At 48.2% G+C, this 16,109-nt stretch overlaps 1 protein-coding gene across 1 annotated transcript in view; it reads left to right on the plus strand.

Annotated features, from left to right (window-relative positions):
* The window catches only part of TTLL11 (tubulin tyrosine ligase-like family, member 11), a 300,428-nt gene that overhangs the window by 122,138 nt on the left and 162,181 nt on the right, over positions 1 to 16,109 (plus strand). Inside the window, exon 7 of the mRNA XM_010852103.1 lies at positions 3,963 to 4,538. Coding sequence (XP_010850405.1) covers positions 3,963 to 4,538 — 576 coding nt within the window. The remainder of the gene's footprint in view (positions 1 to 3,962; positions 4,539 to 16,109) is intronic.

The following is a 16,109-nucleotide window of genomic DNA, read 5'->3' on the forward strand; positions in this document are numbered from 1 at the left end:
GAGTCTTTCCCGGTCACATTTCTTAAATATCCACTAGGGGGCAGTAAAAGACATAACAATTTTCAATAGCGCCAGCGAGTGCCTGGGCAATCTGGTCTCCCGGTCCTCTGCACAGCTCTCTCGGTTCTCTGTGCACAGTTACAAGATAATGAATTTCACATGCAAGGGCATGTGTGGGTGAAACTGGTGATACCGTCAGCTGTAGCCCAAGTGCAAGTTTTTCTCATATTCTGGCTAGCATTAATGCGTAAAACTTCATTCAGTATGTGGGGTCCAGATTGCATTTTTATTTAATTCATGTTAGCTCAGTGATTCTCAAACGGAGTGAACACCAGAATTACCCGTCATGCTTTTTCTCAAATATGTATATGCTCAGGTCTCATCCCAGATCTGTTAAGTCAGAATTTCTGGGCCTGGGGCCTAGTTATATAGACTATCTTTAGATTCTGGTCCGTGACTTCTTGCTAAGAACCAATGCGTTCGTTCTTTAATAACTTTAATAACTGGGGGGAAGAGGTCACCTTTGAGTAAAACCTCTGAGGAAAGTGAATGTGACTTCTAGAATTTTTTTCTCTTTTTAAAATAGAAGTTACTGAAGGGGTCTGGTGGCTTGGGGAATGACATTCAGAACAGCTATGAAGCTTTCCCATAAATAGTGCCTATATTGGAGCAAGCCAGGAGCCCAGACAGAAGATCTGGGACTGAGGCAGGCCTGGCAAACTCAGGATCTATGATGACAGTTCCAAGAAGGACAAGCTCAGAGGCCAAACTCTTCAGTGTGTGGCCGTATTAAGAGAATCTTTCCAATAGCATTCAGGGAAAAAGAGACCTTTTTTATTTTGTCAGAGATAAAGACGGCACAGAGAACTTGCTGTGAGGTCAGAAGGCTTCAGTTCTCATCCCGTGTGTGTGTGCTAAGTGGCATCAGTGGTATCCGACTCTGTGCGACCCCATGGATTGCATCCCGCCAGGCTTCTCTGTCCATGGGATTCTGCAGGCAAGAATACTGGAGTGGGTTGCCATTTCCTACTCCAGGGGATCTTTCCGACCCAGGAATAGAACCCGCGTCTCTTAGTTCTTCTGCATTGGCTGGGGTGTTCTTTAGCACTTGCACCACCTGGGGTGCCCCAGTTCTCATCCTAACCGTCCCCATAGCCAGTTAGGGGACCCAAGGCCACTCATGTCACCTCTCTGAGCCTCCACTGCTCCGTTTGAATTATGAGAGGATTGTGTGCCATTGATCTCCGAGGATCGTTCCAGTTCTAAAGGTTCCATGATCCTGTTGGTATTAATAGTCTTGATTTGTATGGTACTACCCTGGCAAAGAGCAGAAGAAATATTCAGTAATGCAGTGAATGACAGAGACTATTGACCATGTAGTTTAATTTATTTAAGGCATATACAGTGAATTCAAAGGAGAAAATATTGTGGCCAATAATATATTGAACTGTTAGTATCTTCAGCATAGCAAAAGCTTTCCAGAGGGAAAAATTACCCATCAGTGCAAACCTGACATTTTTCACTTCTTGATCCATAACTGCCATTTCTCCCGTACGCTTATATTTACTGTAAAGGGCCAAACGTATGAATGCTTCAGATGAATATTAAATAACTACATAAGCGTCAAGGTCACTGTTGCGAGGGAGGCTAGGTGGAGGGCCCTGGGAGGCCGGCATTGATCTCCCGTGAAGTTCTATCCTCGAATCCTGCTGACGAGGGGAAACAATGGATGTGGACCATTATTAAGGCTTTAAGTGTTTCCTCCATTGTTAACGATCTTTTACAAGCCTGGGGTAACTGATAGTGCCCAAGGAATTGGCAAAAGCTTCACTTAGAAATATAGGCTGGTCAGAGAGATAAGTAAAACCCAGAGCACAGATGTCTTGGGTTGGGCTTACGCAGCAAAGGTGTGCGGCCAGGCAAGTCCAGCGCTGGGGCATGCCGGCTCAGCTCTGTTAAGGTTCAGCAAGGAAGGAAAGCTCTCTCTCGGGCTCTTTCAAGGCAGAAGCTGCAGAGAGTAAGGGGCTTCTCTGGTGGTCCAGTGGTTAAGACTTCGCCTTCCAATGCAGGGGATACCAGTTTGAATCTGGTCTGGGAAGATTCCACATACCTCAGAACAACTAAGCCCGTGCGCCACAACTTCTGACTTTGAGCTCTAGAGCCCAAGAACCACGACTGCTGAGCCCACACACAGCAACTACTGAAGCCCTCATGCTCGAGCCAGTGCTCCACAGCGAGAGAAGCCACCACAGTGAGAAGCCCACACTTCAACAGAGTAGTCCCCGATCACCACAACTAGAGAAAAGCCCGTGCAGCAACGAAGACCCAGCAAAGCCACAAATAAATAAAAACCCAGAGGCAATAGTGTGACAATTTCAATAAAGACTAAAATTGGTCCACATTAAAAAAAAAATTTTTTTTAGGCATTAAAAACTTAAAAACAACAGCAACAAGGGAAAACCAGATCCACCTTTAAATTTCCTCCAGCTCCCCTGCCCTAGAGAAAACCTCTCAAGGATCAGACAAGTGTCTGGGGGAAACTGGGTGTGTGTGAGTGGTGCAGAGTCAGGCTGAGTGTCTGAGCTGGTCAAGCGCCCCAGGTAATTATGTGGGTGTCCTGCTGACCTGGAGCTGGGAGGAGAGCACATCTTAGGATGACGGAATCTAGTTTCAAAAGGTCTCAACAGATCAAAGGATTGAGTGAGTCTACCAGATGAACCTAATGAGAGACACAGAAGCTGAAACCAATGGTTCCCGTGCGCGAGCTCACTGTAGTGGCGCGTTCTGCCCTGTGCACATTTCAGTTTATTTCCTCTTTACAGTGATCCGGGGAGGGGGAAGGTTTTATATCCCCGTTTTTAGAACGAGGAGACTGAGACGTGGAAGTACAGAGGACGGTGCACACACCTCAGAGCCCTGGATCTGGTTTCAATCCCGGTTCTGCCCTTCAGTCTGCCAGAAAGTTACTTCATCTTTAAAAAAAAACAGCAACACTATAATCGCTTTAAATAAAGACTTTGGAGTTTCTTATAAAGTTTCAAAAAAAAAAACCAACCAAACAAACACAACCAGCAACACCCAGGCTTTATGGCTGCCTCTTATGTGTCAGCTTCAGTGGGCTTCAGCTTTTGCATGTGTTCTCATTTAATCCTCAGAACAATCTTGCTCCTATTTTACAGACGGAAAAGACACAGATAATTTATATAACTTGCATGGGGTCACACAGGAAGTAGCAGGGCGGGGATCTGAGCCCAGACAGTCTGACTTCCAGGCCTGCGTTCCCTGTTTCCTATATTACGAAAAGGGAACAACCATATGTTCTGCGAGGGCTGGATGAAATAACTTCTGTAAAGTGCCTCAAATAGTCCCCACACATAAGTGAAGTGAAGGTCACTCAGTCACGTCCGACTCTTTGCGACCTCATGGACTATACAGTCCATGGAATTCTCCAGGCCAGAATACTGTAATGGGTAGCCTATCCCTTCTCCAGCAGATCCTCCCAACCTAGGGATCGAACCCAGGTCCCCTGCATTTCAGGTGGGTTCTTTACTAGCTGAGCCACTAGGGAAGCCCGAGAATACTGGAATGGGTAGCCTATCCCTTCTCTAGCAGATCCTCCCAACCCAGGGATCGAACCCAGATCCCCTGCATTGCAGGTGGATTCTTTACCAACTGAGCTATCAGGACTTGCGCAGGGTGATAGCTAATAACCAGCCAATACCTGGGGTTGGAACCCCGGTCTCATGATTGCAAACTGGCCGCATTGAAAGGAACAAGATCGGGGGCCATTTGGGGGTCACTGTCTCAGTGCCTGGCACAGAGTTACCTCTGGCAGGTGCTGAGTGAGTCCTTACATAGGTGGGGTCATTCTGCACTCATTCACCATTTGCCAAGGTCCTGCTGTGTCTCGGGGACCAGAGGGGACAGGAATATGGTGCTAACCATCCTTTTTCTCCCTCCAGGTTCGAATGGTGAAAGATGGGGACCCCTCCTGGAAGCCCACTTTTATTGTGAAACCTGACAGTGGTTGTCAGGGTGACGGAATCTACCTCATCAAAGACCCCAGTGACATCCGCCTGTCAGGGACGCTCCAGAGCAGGCCGGCGGTGGTCCAGGAGTACATCTGCAAGCCCCTCCTCATCGACAAACTCAAGTTCGACATCCGTCTGTACGTCCTGCTAAAGTCTCTAGAGCCCTTAGAGATCTACATAGCCAAGGACGGACTCTCTCGGTTTTGTACGGAGCCGTACCAGGAGCCCAACCCCAAAAACCTGCACCACGTCTTCATGCATTTGACCAACTACTCCCTGAACGTCCACAGTGGGAACTTTGTCCATTCGGACAGTACTAGCACGGGCAGCAAAAGGACTTTTTCTAGCATTCTCTATAGGTTGTCCTCCAAGGGTGTTGACATCAAGAAGGTCTGGTCCGATATCATCTCCTTGGTGATCAAGACCGTCATTGCCCTGACTCCACAACTCAAAGTGTTCCACCAGTCAGATATACCCGCGGGGAGGCCGGGCCCCACCTGCTTCCAGGTAACCAGCGCCAGTTCCCAGCCGGTTCTTGGCCTTGGCCGGGCTCTCCCTGGTCTCCTGTGGGGTGAGGGATGGGGGCGGGGTGGTCAGAGGGGTGGAGGGATGGTTGCCCGAATGGGCTTTGGTGTGAAAGCAGGGTCCAACTTTCTGCTTTCTATTCGCTGGCTGTGTGACTTGGGGCAAGTTACTTCCATTTTCTCACCTGTAAAATGAGACTAAGAGTAAACCTCCCTTAAAGGATGCTTGTAACAGTCAAATGAGCAGTGTGGAAAGCCCCAGTGCCTCCCATTCATTCTTTCTTCCTGTAGTTTTCACCAGCTGCTTAGCAGGGGCCAGGCACTGTTCGAGGTACTAGTGAGACAGGAAGTCAGGTCCCTGCTGGCTGATGCAGAGAATCTGTGCTCTTGTGGAAGATGAATAAGTTAAAGAGCAATTTGTATAGGGACTTCCCTGGTGGTCCAGTGGTTAGGACTCCACACTTCCAGTGCACGGGGCCTGGGTTCATTACCCAGTGGGGGAACTAGGATCCAACATGCTGTGTAGAATGGCCAGAAAACGGAAAAAAAGCCATTAGTATGAAGTGTCACGAGTGCTGGAATAGAGGAAACACACCAGGAAACATACCAGGTGCTGTGAGATTGTGGGGCCATCTAACATTTTCTGAGTGGGAACAAGGGTGGTCTGGGAAGACTTCCCAGAAGTAGCAGCAGTTAAACTAGGACCTGGAGTAAGAGTTAGATGGAGCAGGCTAGACTGGAGAGGGCTGGGGAGACAAAGAATCCTGGGGGGGACATGCTTGCAGCCCCAGATGTGAGTCTGGATGGAGGGTGGGGTTTGAAGCAGAGACATGGAGGGAGATGAGGAAGTTGAGGTGGGAGAGGTCGGTGGGGTAAGTCATGGAAAGCTGAGGGCAATGGGGTCCACGGGAGGGTGCCCAACGGACACAGATGCACTCAGGTTTGCATGTGACAAGGATCAAACTGGCCACAGGGTGAAGACCAGATTGAGGGGAGGCTAGGAGCAGGGTTGTGGGGAGAACTGGTGAGCTGAGTGCTTTCCTATGACCAAGAGAGGATGCCAGCTTGGGTTGTGAAGGGCTTGGTGGCGTTGGAAAGAACAGATGTGAGAACCATGGTGGTGGTGGTGGTATAGTCGCTCAGTCATGTCTGACTCTTGCAACCCCACAGACTGCAGCCCGCCAGGCTCCTCTGTCCGTGGGATTCTCCAGGCAAGAATGCTGGAGTGGGTTGCCCTTTCCTTCTCCAGGGGATCTTCCCAACCTAGGAATTGAACCCGGGTCTCCTGCATTGCAGGCAGATTCTTTACTGACTGAGCTTTGCAGGAAGCCCATGTGAGAACTATGAAAGGGGTCAAACAACCAGACTTGGTGATTGGCTGCGGCTGGGGGACAGTGGAGAGACCGTGGCAGGGAAGATGCAGGGAACCCAGACCAACTCCTGGCTGGCTTAGGTGCTTGGATGGATGAAGAGAAGCCGCCGGAAGGGGGCCAGGCTTGTGGGCAGGAGTCAGGAGTTGGACTTGAACATGCCTCTGAACGGCCTGTGTGACATCCAAGTGGGGAGGTTAGGTGGACATTGGGCATCTGATCCTGGAGTACAGGAGCGGGAGGGCTGGGCGGGACAGAGATGGGGAGCATCAGTGTTCAGATGGTCATGGGGCCGTGAGACGCTGCAGGGTGAGCAGAGGCCAGAGAAGACCCCCTTGGGCACCGCCATTTAGTAAGGGACAGGGTGATGTGTGGAGCACTGGGTCAGCCAGTGGGCAGGGAGGAGATGGACACGGGGGTGGTGCATCCTTCCAGGTCATTTGGCCATGAAGGTGGTGGGGGGAGACCTGGAGTCTAGGTCCTTGGTGGGGACACAGTTTCCTGCAGATAAATTGGAGTAGGGAGCAGATGATACGAAACACCACCTCTGGGACCCCCGTGATCTAATCTTGAAGCAGTTAGTATATAAGAAAGAATACGTGGAACATGTGTGTAACCTATGAAGCAGAAGCACGAAACCATCATCTCCAACCTACCTCCCAATCCAAGGTCCCCAATTATAGTGCTGCTCCCTGATCCTGTTCCTCACCCCGAGGTAACCATCGTCCCGAATGTTCTCGTTATCGTTTCCTTGCTTAAAAAAAAACCTTTTATTATATGCGAATATATCCCTGAGGAATATATGGTTTTGCTTGTTTCCGAGCATCATAAAAACACTGCAATCACGCACATAATCTTCTGCCACTCTCTTTTCGGCTCTATGTGGAGGTAGGTCGTTGGTTCGCTTTCATTTGCACGGTTGTACATCCCGTTGTAAATACGCACGCTTTGTTCATCGGTTCTTCTATCATTGAACGTTTGAGTTGTTTCTAGTCCTTTAAAGGCTGTGGCAGGAGAGACGCAGGTAGCGTGGAACAGGAAGGGGGAGGGGGAGGCAGCAGGGCGGCATCTCTGACGGAGAGGATGCTCGTTCGGCAGCAGGAGAGGAGGCTGGCCCCAGGATACAGCCCCAGATCCAGAGAGGCTACCCTAGTAGTGGGCACCAGTCAGTGGGCTTTCTGGGAAGGCCGGTGGAAGCCTTTGACGGGGCATTCAGGCAGTGGTCAGTTTGGGGCGTGGGGTGGGGGGTCGTGGTGGTGGAGGTAATTGTCATCCAAAATCTGTCCTTAGACACTTGGACCCCAGGCAGGATGTCCAGCTCAGCCATCAGGCTTAGGGCATTAGAAAGGGGAGGTGGGCACAACTTAGAGGCAGGACCAGAGAAAACAAATCCTGGCTTGAGCCACAGGAAGGTGAGGGCGAAGGAGAGAGTTGCAACGTGGAGGCATCCAGGGGTCATCCCAGGGGACTGCGTGGTCACATCTGTTCGACAGTGACAGCTATTCCGGGAGCATCATGTGGGCCCTCGTGCGTGGCCAAGCCGCAGAGCCCTGGCACAGCGAGGGTGCAGGGTGGAGGGCCAGGCCGTGGTTTTTCTGCCTGTCTTGCTGTGGACCAGTGGCATGGTGAGGCCATGGGCTGGAACCAGGGCCCCAGCTGCAGGGCAGACAGAGAGGGAGCCGCTGGTTTGGACAGAGCACAGCTGGCACATGAACCACAGGCCCGTAAGCGTTTTCCATTGCTCGACCACGCTGAGTGCTGCCAGGCTTGGGGTCGGGAGAGGAGCACAGCGCCGGAAGCAACCCTCCGGGAGGAGTTCATCCTCTTCCCGGCTGGGGGTCCCGTGGGCATGTTTCCTCACCACCCCGAGCCTCTGTTTCTTTCTCTGTGAATCACCTACACTCACCTCCTTACCTGCCATCTTGGGAGCAGTGTGAAGTAATGAGGGTGAAATCATTTGATGTGGTATAAAGCACGTGGTGGTTTAGTTGCTCAGTCGTGTCCAACTCTTACAACCCCAGGGACTGTAGCCCATCAGGCTCCTCTGTCCATGGGATTCTCCAGGCAAGAATACTGGGGTGGATTGCCATTTCCTTCTCCAGGGGATCTTCCTGATCCAGGGATCGAACCCACATCTCCTGAACTGCATGAGGGTTTGTTACCGACTGAGCCACCAGGGAAGCCCACAAAGCATTAGATACTTGAAATCTGTTTTAAAGTACATTTCAGATTCACAGTGATTGAGAAAACAGTGTTTTGTTCTCCTTGGAGTCCTCTCTTGCTTTCTTTATCCTTATCACTTGTTGAAACACTTGTTAGTTTAGGTCTCAAACACCTGAACTAAGTTGGAACCCAAAGATTTGGGGACAGCACATGGTTCTGACATGGACTTGCCGTGTGACGTTCTATAAGCCGCTTGACTTTTCTGTGCCTCCGTTTCCTCACCTACATCACAGGGTTGTCGTCCAACTCACATGAGATCAAGATGATAAAGGGCTTTGCAAACTATAATGTTTTGTGCATATATAATGCATTTTTTCTTTGTCATGGACGCCCCTTTTGCTTGTAGCCAGGCCTGGCCCAGACTGCAGCATTCCAGAACATACACTCTAAGCCAACAAAATTACATTTATCCTAAACATGTGACTGTGACCCCTTTCCAATCACAGCCACAATAACTACTTGGGAAACTGTGATGGCCCGGAGCAGGGGCTGGCGTGGCTGGGCTGTGGGCAGGTTTCCTGTAATCTGTTGCCTAGGAACGTGGCTGCCCTGTCATTCTGGTCTGTCCCCCTGTCATTGCCCAGACAGCCCTCAGCAACATTTCCCCCTGTCAGTCTTCTGGAGGGCAGCTCTGTGACCCCGGCTCAGAGAGTCAGGCCCGTCTGGGTGTAGACGACTCATGTGGCAGAAAGGCACACGCAGCGGAGAGCTTTCCAGCAGAGTTCAGCTCTCGTGAACTTTTCTATCTCAGTTCTGCAGCTGGGTTTCTGTCGTCCTCTCGCTCTGGGTCCACTTCTCTCCTTGGCTGTGATCCTTTCCCTTCAGTGTCTGGAAGAGGCACCTTCCGTGAGTGCTAAGGTGCTTCTTCTCTCCCTTCTTTGCTCTTCTGATCTCCCCCACCATCAGCCCCAAACACCCCACAGGAAGGAGGGGAAGGAACAGCCCAGCGCTCACACATGGGCTTGAGTTTAGTTCTCAGACGCCCTGGATTTGAGCTAACCCCAGCTCCTGCTTCCAGCAGCTCCAGCTGGAGAGCTTGGCAAGCTAACCTTTCTCTGACTCAGTTTCCTTATCTGCAAATAGAATATTGGTCCCTGCCTCACAGAGTTGTTGTGAGACTGAGTGAGAGAAAACTGTGTTGAAGAGTACCCAGCAGGCAATCACTTAATAAATAAGGTCATATCGTTTGCTATCGGTCACGACAGTTGTTCTCAAACTAGTCTACGAAGAAGTGCCTTGAACTTAGGGGGAAACCAGGAAGCAAGTCACATTTCCAACTTAATGGAACACTGGTGTTCCAAGGAGCACAGTTTGAGAAACAGGTCCTGACCCCCGCTGCCTCCCAGCCTGGCCCCAGCCTCGCTTCCCCGTTCCTCCCAGATCCATGCGAGTCTGCCAAACACAGCTGACTCCTGTCTCTTGGACATCCTCCATGTTTCCCCACTTCTGCCCTTTTGTTCTCTCCTGACTTGGCCCCTTCTGCCACACTCTCTCTTCTGCCACGCTCTCTCATCTTCTCCCTCTCTTGTAAAATCTAGTGCTGGCAAAGTACAGCTTGAATCCCACCTTCTCCATAAAGCCTTCCTCGACCACTTTTGACATGTAAGCTTTTTTTTTTTTCCTTCTTTAAGACACATATGCTGGCCACCCACTGACACAAGCCCTGAGCTAGCTGTGGGCGTGTGGTATGGGCGAGGTTGCAGTCCTGCTCCTAAGAGGTGCGCGGTGTGCTGGGGAGCACTGCCACGTGGGAGTCGTGAGCACCATGGAGGGACATGTGCAGGATTATCGGAGAACACAGACAAGGCAGCTTGTCTGCACCCCCTGCATTGGAAGTGCGGAGTCTTAACCACCGGACCACCAGGGAAATCCCAGTGTGACCACTTCTAACCAACACCGCTGCCTCCATCCCAGTCCAGACAGCCGTCATCTTGTACTTGTATCACTGCAATTGCCTCCTAATTGATGTTCGTTTTCCCACCCTTGCTGCTTGTAGCCTATTTTTCTCACTGTAGCTAAAGTGATTCTTTTAAAACATGTCAGATTAAATTACTTCCCCGTGTAAAGTCTCCAATGGCTTTCTCATTGCACTTAAAATCCTGGCTCCTTACCATGGCTTGCAAGATGCTACATGATCTATCCCTTGCCATTCTGTCTGACCTCATCTCCTGTCTCCCTCCCTCTCACTCCTTGCTGTTCATCAGAAGTGGCCTGTGTTCTTGCCGTTCCTTCTGCTTGGGACGCTCTTCTTCAGCTCTTCAAATGACTTATTTGCTCACTTCACTCAGTCCCTGTTCATACATCACCTCCTGAGTCTTTGGCTTCTGGTCGTGATGGAGTAACAAAGACTGGACTTAACCTTCTTTTGAAAACAACTAGAATACCAGACAAAATACACGAAAGAAGTGTTTTCAGATTTTGTACCACAGACAGCTCGGCATCATAATCCCAAAGGAAAGTGGGGAACAAAAGCCGAGATGTGTCTACGGTTGCCTCAGCTTTCTGTCTGGGGGCACTCTCTAAGACACGGGCGGGGGTGAGGGTGCACCTAAACAGAGTCCTGTGACCTCAGTGAGTTGAGGAGATGGAGATAAGCATTTTAGTGATGCCAAGGTGGCTGGAATTCTGTGGGCAGAATTCTTTAAAGGAGGGACCCAAGCAGGAAAAGAGCTACAGGAACCTGCATGGGAATCCCTGTACACCTTTGCTGAGTGCTGGGCTATTCATATGTAGAGGGTTAATCCATAGAGTTGGGCAAGAATGACCAGGGAACTGAGAAGATGAACCAGAGCTCACACAGAGCAGGGAGATGTCCAAGCTCCAAAGAGTCAGTGTGGAGAGTGCTTGGTGGTTACTGGACACATTCAAGGGAGACTGCAGAGAAGTTCTGTCCTAATGGATTGAATCTTCCCTGGGATGAAAGTTACTCTAGACTCAATCTGCTGCTGCTGCTGCTGCTAAGTCACTTCAGTCGTGTCCAACTCTGTGCGACCCCATAGACAGCAGCCTTCCAGGTTCCTAGTAAAGCTTAAATAATAGGCCTGGAAGGTATCAGCATAATCTGTAAATAACTGAGTACCTAAAAATTTCAGTTCAGTTCAGTCGCTCAGTTGTGTCAGACTCTTTGTGACCCCCTGGACTGCAGCATGCCAGGCTTCCCTGTCCATCACCAACTCCCAGAGCTTAGTCAGACTCATGTTCATTGAGTTGGTGATGTCATCCAACCATCTCATCCTCTGTTGTCCCCTTCTCCTCCTGCCTTCGATCTTTCCCAGCATCAGGGTCTTTTCAAATGAGTCAATTCTTCACATCAGGTGGCCAAAGTATTAGAGTTTCAGCTTCAGCATCAGTCCTTCCAATGAATATTCAGGACTGATTTCCTTTAGGTTTGACTGGTTTGATTCCTTGCAGTCCAAGGAATTCTTAAGAGTCTTCTCCAACACTGCAGTTCAAAAGCATCAGTTCTTTGGTACTCAGCTTTCTTTATGGTCCAGTTCTCACATCCATACATGACTACTGGAAAAACCATCACTTTGACTAGATGGACCTTTGTCGGCAAAGTAATGTCTCTGCTTTTTAATATGCTGCCTAGGTTGGTCATAGCTTTTCTCCCAAGGAGCAAGCATCTTTTAATTTCATGGCTGCAGTCACTATCTGCAGTGATTTTGGAGCCCAAGAAAATAAAGTCTGTCACTGTTTCAACTGTTTCTCCATCTATTTGCCATGAAGTGATGGGACCAGATGCCAGGATCTTAGTTTTGTGAATGTTGAGTTTTAAGCCAACTTTTTCACTCTCCTCTTTCACTTTCATCAAGAGGCTCTTTAGTTCTTCTTCACTTTCTGCCATAAGAGTGGTGTCATCTGCATATCTGAGATGTTATTGATATTTCTCCCAGCAATCTTGATTCCAGCTTGTGCTTCATCCAGCCTGGCATTTCACATGATGTACTATGCATATAAGTTAAATAAGCAGGGTGACGATATACAGCCTTGACACATTCCTTTCCCAATTTGGAACCAGTCTGTTGGTCCATGTCTGGTTCCCGCTGTTGCTTCTTGACCTGCATACAGGTTTCTCAGGAGGCGGGTAAGGTGGTCTGGCCTAAAAACTTCACACTTTTTAAAAAGAAGACAAATCCAGATACTGAGCATTAAATGTCCAGTATCCAATAAAAAGCCACTAGATATTCCCCAAGGCAAGAAAAGGTAACCTATACCTAGGGGGAAAATCAATAGGAACAGTCCCATAAATATTAGAAATAATGAAACTGATAGAAAAAGGATGTTAAAACAGCTACTACAACTGTGTACAAAAGTTTAAAGGAAAATAGTTTACTGTAGAGAGAAATGAAGCTATGAAAAAGAACCAAATGGAACTTCTAGGAACCAAATGGAAGAAAACGCAATATCTATATTGAAAATTTCACTGGATTAGGATTAACAGCAAATTAGATACTGTAGAAGAAATGATCAACAAACTTGAAGACATAGCAATAGAATTTATTCAAAATGAAACACAGAGAGGAAAGTGACAGGAAAAATAAGTGAACAGACCCTCAGTTACCTATGGTACAATATCAGATGGTCTAACATCTGTGTAATTGGAGTTTCCTGAGCAGAGGAGACAAGGAAGATACAGAAAAATATTTGAAGAAATGGCCACACATACAATAATGTGTACACACACACACCAAGGCTTATCAAAGTCAGATCAGTGACAATAAGAAAATCTTAAAAGCAGCTAGAGAGAAAAGACACATTATGTTCAGAGAAATGAAGGATAATTGAAAACCTTTCATCAGAAACAGTGCAAACCAGAAGACAGCAGGATGACAAATCTCACAAATCCCAGGCCTTTCCTGACCACCAAGCCCTTCCCTCCATCCACTGCACACACTCTGTGTTCTTACCTGGTCGTAGGTATTTACTTGCTTGTGGTCTCTCTTCTAGAATGTAAGCTCCAAGAGGGCGGGAGTTAAAATGAACCTTGTCTTCTTCACTGCTTTATCCCCAGTGGCTGGAATACTACGTAGTGCTGCTCAATAAATATTTGATAAATAAAGTTGTCTTCCAAGTAGAAGACAGCAGAGAGTAGGAAAGCATTCTAGAACGACTAATGTTGTTTAGTTGCTAAGTCACGTCCAGCTCTTTCGCAATCCTGTGAACTGTACCTGCCAAGCTCCTTTGTCAAGGGATTTCCCAGGTAAGAATACTGGAGTGGGTTACCATTTCCTTCTCCAGGGCATCTTCCCGACCCAGGGATTGAACTCGGGTCTCCTGCGTTGGCAGACAGATTCTTCACCACTTGGGAAGCCCAGAATTACTAACAGTTCAGCACAATTAGAGCCCAAGACATGCAGCGTTGAGTTGGAGGAAATAAAGCTAGAGTTTGACAGAGATGCTGGTCATAGAAGAACTTATTGGACATGCTCTGGAACTTGGGCTTCCTCCTGTAAGCCAGGATTTTAGGTGGAGGGGGTCCTAACATTTTATTTGCATTTTAGAAAAATTACTCTGGTAGCCCTTTGTGCGAGGTGATTTTGAGAGCAGGGAAATGAATGGGGGAAGGTATTAAAGTAGTCCAGGTGAAAGATGGTGTGGGTTTGATCTAGACTAAGAACAGGGAGATTGGGCCAGGTCTAGAAAGCTGTTTTGGAGGTAGAATGTACAGAGCCTGTGAACAGCTAGATGTGAAGGAAGGAGAGATTTCTGGCTGACTGCTGCTGGCTCAAAGTCCCTCACAGGCTACAGTTAACATACTGTCTAGGACTGCAGTCATCTTGAGGCTACAGGGGAAAGATCCCCTCCCCAGCTCACTCACATGGCTATTGGCAGGCCTCACGTCCCCCTTGCTATCGGCTGGGACATCAGTTCCAGAGGCCATCTCAGCCTCTCCATCCAGCAGCTCACAACGTGGAAGCTGGCTTCCCTTAATGTTGAGGGAACAAGAGAGTAAGAGAATGCGTCTCAAGATGCAAGCCACAGTCTTTTTATATAACCTAATATTTGAAATGCTAAGCTAAGTCACTTCAGTCGTGTCTGACTCTGTACGACCCCATAGATGGCAGCCCACCAGGCTCCCCCGTCCCTGGTATTCTCCAGGCAAGAACACTGGAGTGGGTTGCCATTTCCTTCTCCAATGCATGAAAGTGAAAAGTGAAAGGGAAGTCGCTCAGTCATGTCCGACTCTTAGCGACCCCATGGACTGCAGCCTACCAGGCTCCTCCACCCATGGGATTTTCCAGGCAAGAGTACTGGAGTGGGGTGCCATTCCCTTCTCCATATTTGAAATGATATCCCATAATTTCTGCCTTGTTTTGTTTGTTAGAAAAACATTATTAGGTGCAGCCCACTCTCAGGGAAACGGGCTTACAAAAGGGTGTGAATACAGGAGGTGGTATCATTGGGACTATCTTAGTCTGCTGATCACAGATAGTGAGTTTGGTTATGTTGAATGTGAGGGGTGTGGGGTCTCCAAGTTGGGAATATTCTGGATGCAGATGGATGTGTAGTTCTGGGGCTCAGGAGGTAATTCCCTCATTGGAATGTAGGTTGGAGGCTTTACCTGAGTTTACAATGAATGGCTCAGGGCCCTTTTCTCTCCAGCTTGCTTTGGAAGCTTCCGGAAGTGAGGGATGAAGGACAAGATATCTTTGAGTCCCCAGGGCACCCTGTAAGTAGCAACACATCATTGCTGATTGAATGACTTGGAGGGTGGAGAGTATCACATAATTGAAAAGTTTTTTCTCTCTTTCCATTTGACATTTCCTTCTCTGCCACCAAACTAGAGGGAGGTTTTCCTGTTTCTAAGCTGCAAGTTTCTAATGTGCAAAGTGGATGTTAGATTAGATTAGTAGTGTTGTTGTTCAGTCTGACTCTGCAATTCCATGGACTGTAGCCCACCAGGCTCCTCTGTCCATAGAATTCGCCAGGCAAGAATACTGGAGTGGGGTGCCATTTCCTTCTCCAGGAGATCTTCCCAACCCAGGGATTGAACTCAGGTCTCTTGTATTTCAGGCAGATTCTTTACCACTAAGCCACAAGGGAAGCCAGGATTAGTAGTATATATATGTATATATACTTGGATCACAATGAACTGTGGAAAATTCTGAAAGACATGGGAATACCAGACCACCTGACCTGCCTCTTGAGAAATTTGTATGCAGGTCAGGAAGCAACAGTTAGAACTGGACATGGAACAACAGACTGGTTCCAAATAGGAAAAGGAGTACGTCAAGGCTGTATTCTGTCATCCTGCTTATTTAACTTCTATGCAGAGTACATCATGAGAAACGCTGGGCTGGAAGAAGCACAAGCTGGAATCAAGATTGCCAGGAGAAATATCAATCACCTCAGATAAGCAGATGACACCACCCTTATGGCAGAAAGTGAAGAGGAACTAAAAAGCCTCTTGATGAAGGTGAAAGAGGAGACTGAAAAAGTTGGCTTAAAACTCAACATTCAGAAAACGAAGATCAAGGCATCTGGTCCCATCACTTCATGGGAAATAGATGGGGAAACAGTAGAAACAGTGTCAGACTTTATTTTTTTGGGCTCCAAAATCACTGCAGATGGTGACAGCAGCCATGAAATTAAAAGACGCTTACTCCTTGGAAGAAAAGTTATGACCAACCTAGATAGCGTATTGAAAAGCAGAGACATTACTTTGCCAACAAACGTCCATCTAGTCAAGGCTATAGTTTTTCCAGTGGTCATGTATGGATGTGAGAGTTGGACTGTGAAGAAAGCTGAGTGTTGAAGAATTGATGCTTTTGAACTGTGGTGTTGGAGAAGACTCTTGAGAGTCCCTTGGACTGCAAGGAGATCCAACCAGTCCATTCTGAAGGAGATCAGCCCTGGGATTTCTTTGGAAGGAATGATGCTAAAGCTGAAACTCCAGTACTTTGGTCACCTCATGCGAAGAGTTGACTCATTGGAAAAGACTCTGATGCTGGGAGGGA

Source organism: Bison bison, unplaced genomic scaffold (genome assembly GCF_000754665.1).
Source record: "Bison bison bison isolate TAMUID 2011002044 unplaced genomic scaffold, Bison_UMD1.0 scf7180017864307, whole genome shotgun sequence".
In the NCBI taxonomy this organism is placed as follows: Eukaryota; Metazoa; Chordata; class Mammalia; order Artiodactyla; family Bovidae; genus Bison; species Bison bison.